This window comes from Diaporthe citri, assembly GCF_014595645.1.
Source record: "Diaporthe citri strain NFHF-8-4 chromosome Unknown scaffold_13, whole genome shotgun sequence".
Taxonomy (NCBI): domain Eukaryota; kingdom Fungi; phylum Ascomycota; class Sordariomycetes; order Diaporthales; family Diaporthaceae; genus Diaporthe; species Diaporthe citri.
Genome location: NW_025064858.1, coordinates 267,950 through 277,639, shown reverse-complemented (window position 1 = coordinate 277,639; position 9,690 = coordinate 267,950). Strand labels below are relative to the sequence as shown.

Here is a 9,690-nt window from a genome sequence, read left to right as displayed (position 1 = left end):
TGTTATCAGGACGCTATTCTAGCTACAACACGATGTTGATGAGAACTTTGGAACTGAAAGAACGCGGGGTTCTCTGTGCATGTCAGGAGGGATACTTAAGTATTGCTTGAGCAGGCTGCCTCATGTGAAGAGGCAGCCCAGTGATTGCAACCCCGCACGAAAATGCCTGATCATGGTGCCTAACTGTACGACCTGAAAGCGCCTATCTACTAATTCGAAATGTGAACGCATCATGGTGTGTTGTACAACGGCCCAGCCTGCTTCGATTGGAGTCTGGCAGTGAGGGATGCAAGTACCTAGGTAAGCAGCCTTTGTCTTGGCAAACACGGCAGGCCTGCAGCATAGCCACCACCAATTATGAGCGGCGGGGAAGGCTAATTGGTAAGGCGGATTCTGGCAATCCTCGAAGCTTCGCAATCATGATTGTGAGGTACAGCCACACTGAGCACGTCTTTGTTTCTATACAGATCTTGATTTACATTTTAAACTTGGACAGCTGATCTATCAACGCCGTTCGGACAGTGACTCATTGTTTGATTTCGTGCAAACAAGGTGCTCAAGTTACATGTACAGGGCTATTCTGCAAAGATGACATAGCCTACATGCAGATATTGCCCAGCTGAACATGCCCGTTCCGAATTCGGGATGGTTGCAGCGTGTGTCACACGAAAGTTTATTTCAGGATCCTGCAGGATGAAAATTGGGGGCCGAAGTGTAACATGATACTATGCGGCTCGTGGATAGAAGGTTAAATGGCAAGACGTCCCCTATCATCAAAGAGAAGTTTGCTACAAATCCCCATCCGTTCCAGGGCACTCAGATTCCGCTCAAGACGACAGCAGCTCAGAGCTTTAGCCCAGGTGCAATGAAGTACAGTGTTGTTTTCACATGGACAACCTTTTGGATGTCAGGAGGGTTGCTTCTCGCAACGCTCACCGCAATTGCCCACCACTGCTTCTACTCCAAAGTAAACCAACGCGTCGTCCAAGACCTGAACGAACAAGAATGGTTCAGCCGTATTGGAACCGGCCTTGCCTTTTCTGTCAAAACCCTCCTCACCGCTTCAGCCGGCCTAGCCTATACACAATTATTGTGGTGCACCTTGAAGACCAAACCGTTTACTTTAAAAGGGTTGGATGCCCTCTTCGCGATAGTCAATGCTGTGTCAAAATTCTACAATTGGGAGGCTTGGCGACATGGGCTTCATTTGGTATCGATAGCATTGCTGCTATGGTACGTAGACGTCTACATCACCTTGCAAATAAAGACTGATTCGGGCTTAGGGCTGTCCCAATTGTCGCCGTATTCACTCCAGGAACTCTCACTGTGCAACAGGCAACACAGCCTAAAGAAACTGTCGTGGATTTATCTATCCCCATGATCGACTACAACGTTTTCAGACATTTCGCACAGTGGGGTGGTGATGGAGCAAACTACTACACTGCACCGTCCAATCGACTTTCACGCTTGATCACCACGGTTATCTCTAAGGGATCAATTCTCGATTTTACCCCTCCATCCGCCAACTCATCTTATTCGGTTGAGTTCTATGGGCCCTCTGTCTCTTGCGGACCTGCAATTTCCTTCAACAACTCGCAGACAGCCGATCTCATCCAGGAGTTTTCAAGAACTCTTGGTGGAACTATCATCAAATATGTTGGCTTCGTCCCAAGTCAGAATGTCATAAATGAGACCCACCTGGATGCGGCTCTTGCAGGACTCAATAATACACTGCAGGACAACCAGTACGTTGAGACATTCGACAGGATATCCGAAGACCACGCTCGACTCTATGTTGCCGTCCCTAGGCTCGATTCAGGTTCAAGTTTGACCTTCGATGGTTCTGCGGATACCACAATCGAATGCGGCCTGTACAATACATCTTTCCAAGTCGACTTCATCTCGAATGACGGAAGCCAAGACACAAACATCCGTAACGTAACCAGGCTGAATGGAGTGACTTCAGCGCTTGCCATCACTAACTATTGCGACATGCCCGGCGGGCCAGGGCAGTTATGTTCGGCCACAGAGACCGCTTATATCGCCCTATTAGATGCTTTGGGCTCTCAGCTCGTCGGCCAGATTAAACAATCGCACTATGGGCCCATCGGCGCCGTCCGGACGCAGATTTTGAATTCCGTCTTCATGGACAGTCGAGAACTACATAAAATGCAGGAACAGGTCGACAAATGGCTCACATCGTCCACTGAAGCAGCCGCTGCGCCCGATGTAGAGCCTTTATCTATCGCAAACATGAACATTGCGGATGCACTAGAGCAGGTCTTCATCAACTGCACTTTAAGTTTGTTCAGCGAGTCCTACTTCATGTACGTCGACCGGCCGCAGGGGGGCAGCGACTCCAGCTCCTCCGACCAAAACCAGGAATGTGCCACTTATGCTGATCAGTACCACACAGTCAAAACTCGACCGCTTCTACCGCAAGACCGGTCCATATCTTCACTCCACAGAATTCTTATTTATACCAACCTCGCAATCTCCTCATTGCATATTGCACTTCAGTTGTGGCAACGAGCGTCGTAGTGGTCGCAAGCGTCATTAGCGTCGCGAGATCTAAGTCGAAGATTTCCGACTCATCATTCTCGACTGTCCTCCGCACAACCCGGAATCCCGAATTGGATGCACTCGTGGCATCATCGGGCTCAGAAGGTGCCATAGCGCTCGCAAAGCATCTGGCTAACACGAAGTTAAGGCTTCAAGACAGCCAGTTGATAACTGCTGATGTTGTGAGCGCAAAGGAGGAGGACGGCTCTGCAACAAGGACGTTTTTTTATCATTGTCAAGGACAATGGGATGGCTCACCAAGCAGATGAACTAGCTGAGCAGAGTGTTGGAGGTTATGAAGGTAAAATGGGCCTGGTCGATTCTGCCGACGTCGATTCCCTATTGGTAGTGGAGGAAGAATCTGATCAATATGCGCAAGCAGGGGTATCCTTACACACCATTGAAACTACATCGGTGTTGAGTGAGAGGCTAGTTGGGAGGTGATCGCATAGTGTCAAATAATCAGCTCGATTCGCCGACCCGACGTGATAACGTACGCTTACAACAGAACGACGGTAATTAGGGAATGATTACTACGGGCCCATGGTCCGGTGTGATCCGTCTCCATAGACAGCACCGATGCAAACATTGAAAGTGGACGATGCCATCACATAGAGATGAAATTGAGAACTTTGGAGGAGCGGACCCGACTCCTTGTATTGTTGTGTATTTCAAAGAAGCTATTGACATGAGTAGAATACGCCTTACAGACGCGCAAGGCAATATGAGTACATTTTGGATCTTCCCATCGCTCCATACCTAACTCTGCGGCCGTCGGCTTGCCTATTGGCACTGGGAGTAGTACGAGTTCAAGACCTTGCAGGTAAAGCCTGAGGCGCAAGTTGTCGCGCCAGTCCAGCCAGTCCCACCCCACTGAGCGACGGTACCGGAGCCAGAGCCGGTGCCCGTAGTAGGTGTGGATGAGCTAGCTGGACGAGGTGGTGGTGCCGGTCGAGCCGGTCGAGCCACCGCCGGCAGACTTGCTGAGAGTAATGGAACCTTGGCCCGGAGCCAGTCCAGGACTCGACGGAGATGGTCTGGTAGTTGTAGGTACCCAGTTGCATGCCGAATGACTTCCAAGCGTTGAAGTGGTTGGCAACGGTGACGGTCCCCGAGGTGCGAGGCGTCTGACGGATGGAAATGTACTGGTTGAAGGTGGTGGTGCCAGAGATAGAAGGCTGGTTGACCTGCTGGTGGACATAGACATCGTAGGTGCCGCCGTCGCTGGTCAGGGTGCCCTTGTGAGTGCCGACCTTTTGGTAGCCGATAGTAGGTTCATAGGTCTGCCCTTATCTCTTATCTAATCTGTTATTTAATCAGTGTCTGATAAGATACCTCCAGAAAAGAGCATGCACCCTGAGTGCCCTGCACCAGACGCATTGCGTCCTGAATGTATAAGCAGAGCTTAGGGAGAGGGAAGGTCTTGTTATTGTGATTAGCCCTGCAACTTAAATCCTGTTTAGCGTGCTACTATTGCTAATTTTTATCCCTTGGTTAGTGGTTTGGTACAGGTGTGGGCTTGGTTGTTGTTACTGTTAGCAGCTGATCTGAGCCTGTGCTTAAGGTTGAGGATGTAGGAGGCATGAAGATTAAGGATGGGCTGGGCATGGCGGACGTTTGGGGGGGGGGGACCTGGTCATCATGGCTTCTGGGACTGAGCGTGAGTTACAGATATGCAGGGATATTTATTGAATGTTAGTGTCACAGTCCAGATGCAGTTGGGCGTTATCACGTGAGGATGTGGAATAAGAGCGCGTGAAACTATCGATCAGCACCCCAAGGTTGAGGGTCTACATAGCAATGTAGCCAGTCTGACCGACTGGGCTGAGACCAGGTGCGACGGCTTAGACAAGGCGTGAATCGGCACCCCCGTGGACCCCACTTGCCCGCCGCCAGGTCCAGGCACCAGTATGACTACTTCTCAACACACTGTGAAGACATAACTTACTATAAATACAACATTGGTCTCGCCCAGAAATAGGAGACGAAAGGGCCAAATCAAGTAATGGAGTTTCAACATGTAGGAACTAAGGACCCAGCTCTGGGTCTAGATGCCTGGGTCGGCAACACCTTGAGCTGCTACGGCGAAGCTTGTATAGGGCCACCTGCAAGGCAGCGTACTACTGGAGCCTCAATTTACGGCTTGGAGCGCCTGGGCCACTTCATCTGAATCCGTGTGATATCATCGTGCTGTCAAACATTTGGCGCAGTACTATCCCCCCAGCAACACCACCTGAAGAAGGTCAACAATCATCCACTTGCATCTTCTTCTGCTTCACTCCCGCCTTTCATAGTCTTATTCCTACTTCACAAACTCCTATCATGTCACATCGTCATCATAATGGCAACAACGTCCACTGCGGTGGAAGACCACAAGTCCGGTGATCTCGAGTAAATTATAACCCATCATTTCCCTCAATTCTGTTTTGAAACAGACTACATTGCTGCAGAGGCTTAACTCTCTTGGTACAGACTTCTAAGTTCTGGAAACTTCTCCGATGTTGAGGTTGTCTGCGGCAATCGGTCTTGGAAATGTCACGGAGCGATTCTTGTACCGCGCTGCCTGTGGTTCCGCAAGGCCCTTATGGGTCACTTCGAGGTGCGTGGCTGATCAGGCAAAGCGTGTGCCGACCAAAGCTGACCAGTAACTTCCACGCGTAGGAGGCAAACACAAGACAAGTCACCCTAGTGGAGGAAGACCCCATCTGTGTCGATCTTGTTCTGAAGTACCTCTACGGACGTGGTAAGCAGCGATCACGCCCTTGCCGGAATTGTCGAGACTAACATCAGAGTAGGGCTTGATATCATGCGCAGTGTCTCTGCAGAACACTTCGTCGAGCACTGTGTTTCTCTCTGGCACACCGCAGACTTCTTGATGCTCGAAGCATTGAAAAGGTCGGTGGAAAGAGCTGTTCGAGACTACTGCGACAAGCGAATGAAGGAGCTGTGCATAAGTCCACATCGCCCAACTTGGCGTCACCCCCAACACCTCGACCAACTAAGCCCATGGGCCCTTGATCTTGTCGAAGCCCTTCGACAAGCCTACGAATGGCAGATTTCGGACTTAAAGTCGGTGCTCATGGAGTTCATATGGGTAGCAAGGACCTTGACCCTGCAGAGCGGCATTGCTTCGGTCTTGTTCGACCACCTCAAGGACACGCCGAGATTCGCGGACGACTTCCTAGGCAGATATGTCTCCAAGTCGTGGTTGAGGAACTCAGTCTGGGTCCCACCTCGCGACAAGGTGACCTCAAACCATGGCTCTAGCTACTGTTTGAGGTGCTCCATGCCAATAACTTGGGGTGATTTTTGGAACACCCAGGGACAGATCATCAACGCGTTCAGGCGAGACAGTGACAATGGATACAGGGGTGGCTGGTGTAGTGACTGTGGGGCAGGTGACAACATTCCATGGCGGATGGAACGTCCGCCGAGGGCTCCACCATCTAGGCCAATTGCTCAGCCGCAGACCGCAGGACAAAGACCTTGAGACATTCTGGCTGGGTGAGTGCTTTTCGCCTCATGCCTTGTTGGGCGGGGTGGAAAGGGTGAAGGACTTCAGTGCTGTTTGGCTTTGACACTGCCGCGGAAGCGGCATGCCAACGGAGAATGTTAAACCAGATGTCAGGGGCAGTATAGGTTATGGTCGAGGAACACTTGTCACCGCTGTGGGTGGCAGGCAAAAGTAGATAGCTGAGGTATCAGGGCTCAGAGGATGGACTACTTTCAGGAACCGGCCCCGACTGATCTCACCGACGCATGTAGCTACTTCGATGTGACTAGAAGGGACAGTAGCTCTAGAGACGGAAAAAATTGTGAATGATCTCTAATAGTATTCACCCACAATAGCCCCAAATTCGGAAATGCCAGACATCAAGCTCCTCAGTTTTGAACCGGGTCACAGCATTGAGCCACGCATATGTTTCACAGCGTCCCAAAGACCCTCTGCCAGAACAGCCACGTCCTGGGAAAGACGGCCCTTGCGAACCTTGGTCACCGTGTCACCAATTTGGGCCAGCTTGCTCGCACCCAACACGATGCCGTCGCTTTCACTCAGGGCCGAATGATGAGCGATCCAGCGGCAGGCCACCTCCACGGGCGGCAACCCGTGTGCCTCGCAACCATCCACGAATTTCTTCATCGCGGCCGCCACCTGCGGAGCAGCATAGCTGCTGTTCTTGGCGAAGCGGCCCGTCGGGTTCCCGCCAGTGTCAATGTGGTCGCACGTCAGGTAGCCCGAGGCGAGGGCGTGAGATGCAAGGAATGACATGCCGTGTGCCCGTAGCATGGGTAGCACACGGGTCTCCGTGCCGCGCGTGAGCAGATTGTAGGTGCCCTGGTACCACTTCGGCTTCACCCAGCGCTTCTGCTCGCACAGGTCGATGATCTTCTGCAGTGTCTCGGGCGGGTGGTTCGCGACGCCCCATTCCTTGGCGTGGCCTTGAGCGATCTGGTCCTGGAAGCCCTGCACTTGCTCCTCGAGCGGCGTGGCGGGATCCGGACGGTGTGCGAAGAGTACGTTGACGCCCTGTGGTCGGTGCAGGCGTTCGAGGCTGCCGCCCACGGACTTTTGAATGGCAGTGTTGGTCAGGTCGCCGCTGCCGTCGCCGACCTCGGTGTACACCTTCGTGTCGACGATGAACTCGTCCCCGGGCACATTGGCCGCGCCGATGAGCTGCTCGGACTTGCCCGGGTTGAAAGGCGGGTAACGTGCGGCCGTGTCCAGGCGATTGATGCCGAGCTGCCTGAGCGTGTGGAGCAGGTTTGTGACGGATTCGCTGTCCTGGAACTCGGTGCCGTCCATGCCAAGGACACCCGTCCCAAAAACAAGTTGAGGCGCCATTGAATGGGTTTCCCTCTGGATCGTCCGACGAGTTATAATAGTTGGCCGCCTCGCTCCCTGGCGGCAAATGGGCCGATTGAGCAAAGAATACGCGATTGCGTGGCCCCTCACGAGTCTATGGGTATGGACACGGGAAGGATTCATCGCGTGGTAAACTCTTTGGGCCAACCATTTTGCGTCCCACAACACGCTTGCCAACCAACAGCACATCCACTGCTGCTGCTGTGGCCCTGCAGGGCTGAGTAAGACGCCTAGATCGGTCGGATTGCATAAGCGGGACACCGACAGAAATGTGATAATGAGGTTGACGACCTATCTTGACATTCTGGTACGCATATGTAAATTGCAGCTATTCCTGATGCCGAGAAGACCAGCCGCAATATTCCATGTGTCACTGTCACAGCCCATAATCCGCTGTACCTACTTTTCTCAAATGATTGACGACGGAGTTATCATCCAGTGTGTGAGAGTATGATCAGTGTGCAGTGGCCAAAAAAAGTGAATGGCTACACAACATGCGTTCAGGTATCTACGTAATCACCAGAAGTGTACCTACAAAGGAACAGCTGCAATCTTTGGAGCTGTGTCAGCCTTTGCGGTTCATGGTTGTTTCTGCCTTGATATTCGACTCCGACGTGCCTTCAACGTCGTCCTGCTCGTCACCCCACGCCTCTGACGCCTGCTGCCAGGTACGCATTGTTCTGCTGCTGCTAGATGAATCTTGCCTGTATTCATTGTCGCGCATCCTGTGGTCCCCGCCGTTTATCTTGTCGTTCTATATCATGGCTGCGTTCATCTTCCGTCCTTACTGTTACTAACGTTGCTGCTGGGCCAACAGTTGAGATTGTGGCGTCACGTTGGCAATTCCTAGACTGTTTGTCATCCTCAATTGACTGAGATGATGAGCCATCATACCTGGGCGTAGGCCGGTCTGAGAAATTTGCGGAATGTGGGCCACAGGCTCCTCGCCCAAATGGCCTGGATCGTGGATGAAGCTTCCGGGCCGAAGTGGGAGTTTCCGGGCAGCTCTTGGTTGCCATCCACCTGTACTACATCGAAGGGTGACTCTTGAATGGGATTGATTAAATTATCTATTATTAAGCTTCGCGATGCCCGGACTGGATCTCTCAACCCCCTGGCCGACCCTTAGACCACTTTACCGTAGCTTCTGGGCCTAATACTTGCGCTAGGAACCAGGTATCTGTTGCTTGGTTCCTTTCTTTTGTTTCCGGATCCGCAGGTCAGCCTTCGAGACAATAGACAGCCACTTCCGGTTCCCGCGGTGGGTTTGCTTGTTGAAGAAGTTCTCGACCTGCGCATTTGATTAGGCTGTCTTCTGCCCCAATTTCAGAGCAATATCTGAGAGCGTGCTTACCATTGTAGCCGTCTTAGTAGTCATGTACTGTGCAATTCCCTCCCAATCCGTACCATAACGCCTCAGAAGCTTGGGAAAATTGTCCACCTCGGCCGCGCTCCAGTAGCTTGAAGTAGCATTAGCCTCGGAAACCTTGGGCTGTTTATTGTGTGTCGTTGTGTTCTCTGCAGAATGGAGACTTTCGTGCCGTTGTCGATCGTCTTGGACTGGGCGTGAAACCTCGTGTGATCGTACAGATCTTTGTGGTATATCGTTTGGAGTTACGTCTCGGGTCGTGGCCCCCACAGATGTCCTGCCTGCGAAAATTTCATCTCCGCCATCGTTGAAACTCGACCTGTCATCTTTTAAGTGCCCAGAAACACTAGCAAAATCGGTCCGCGCGACTGAGACACCGGGAGTTGTTCCAAGAGACTGCGGGTTCTCTGACCCTTCCTTGCTATGTATATTATTCGAGTCGAATACCATTAATTCACTTGTCACCTCTGACGGGACTTGCAGTGTTCCTTTGTGCTTCGTCTCCACCGTGATCTGGTCGATTACTGCCTGGAAGCGGGAAAGCTCGTCTTTTGAAGGGCTACCGTTGGCCACTCGATTCGTCAAATTGAGCAATTGCGGGTCCGTTTGCGCTCCCTTAGCCAGCGTGACGATTATAGGATCCGCCCCAACAGGAGGGACGTATGATCGATTTGCATGGTTTTCAGTAGGCAGTTGGCGCGAGTTGCCTTGCAGTGGAAGCGATATACCGCCCATTGGCGCAGGGGCGGGGACGGGGCCATGTTGTGGGGAAGGCATGCTGGTACTTGAGGATACATCCGAGCTCGATGACGCTGTTAATGATGGAGCTGGGTGCACAGATTCGTAATATGGGCTTATCCATTCTTTATAGGCATCCTGGAGGTCCGTGGCCGCC

The 9,690-nt window shown here is 52.1% G+C and overlaps 5 protein-coding genes across 5 annotated transcripts; 2 read left to right on the top strand and 3 right to left on the bottom strand.

Moving 5' to 3' along the window:
* Positions 1-1,377: 1,377 nt before the first annotated feature.
* Positions 1,378-2,709, top strand: INS49_004810 (uncharacterized protein; the record flags this gene model as incomplete). Its single annotated transcript, XM_043165598.1, has 2 exons — positions 1,378-2,327; positions 2,706-2,709. 2 exons carry the CDS (start codon positions 1,378-1,380, stop codon positions 2,707-2,709), a joined length of 954 nt encoding a protein of 317 aa, XP_043017727.1.
* A 662-nt stretch (positions 2,710-3,371) lies between these two features.
* Positions 3,372-3,942, bottom strand: INS49_004809 (uncharacterized protein; the record flags this gene model as incomplete). The annotated part of the gene is made up of 2 exons (XM_043165597.1): positions 3,372-3,850; positions 3,939-3,942. 2 exons carry the CDS (start codon positions 3,940-3,942, stop codon positions 3,372-3,374), a joined length of 483 nt encoding a protein of 160 aa, XP_043017726.1.
* A 961-nt stretch (positions 3,943-4,903) lies between these two features.
* Positions 4,904-5,919, top strand: INS49_004808 (uncharacterized protein; the record flags this gene model as incomplete). Its single annotated transcript, XM_043165596.1, has 5 exons — positions 4,904-4,953; positions 5,035-5,161; positions 5,224-5,305; positions 5,358-5,806; positions 5,917-5,919. The coding sequence occupies 5 exons, from the start codon at positions 4,904-4,906 to the stop codon at positions 5,917-5,919; spliced, it is 711 nt and encodes a 236-aa protein (XP_043017725.1).
* Positions 5,920-6,460: 541 nt separating this feature from the next.
* Positions 6,461-7,405, bottom strand: INS49_004807 (uncharacterized protein; the record flags this gene model as incomplete). The annotated part of the gene is made up of 1 exon (XM_043165595.1): positions 6,461-7,405. One exon carries the CDS (start codon positions 7,403-7,405, stop codon positions 6,461-6,463), a length of 945 nt encoding a protein of 314 aa, XP_043017724.1.
* A 1,186-nt stretch (positions 7,406-8,591) lies between these two features.
* On the bottom strand, positions 8,592-9,530 carry INS49_004806 (uncharacterized protein; the record flags this gene model as incomplete). Its single annotated transcript, XM_043165594.1, has 3 exons — positions 8,592-8,717; positions 8,781-8,918; positions 9,243-9,530. 3 exons carry the CDS (start codon positions 9,528-9,530, stop codon positions 8,592-8,594), a joined length of 552 nt encoding a protein of 183 aa, XP_043017723.1.
* Between the last annotated feature and the right edge of the window lie 160 nt (positions 9,531-9,690).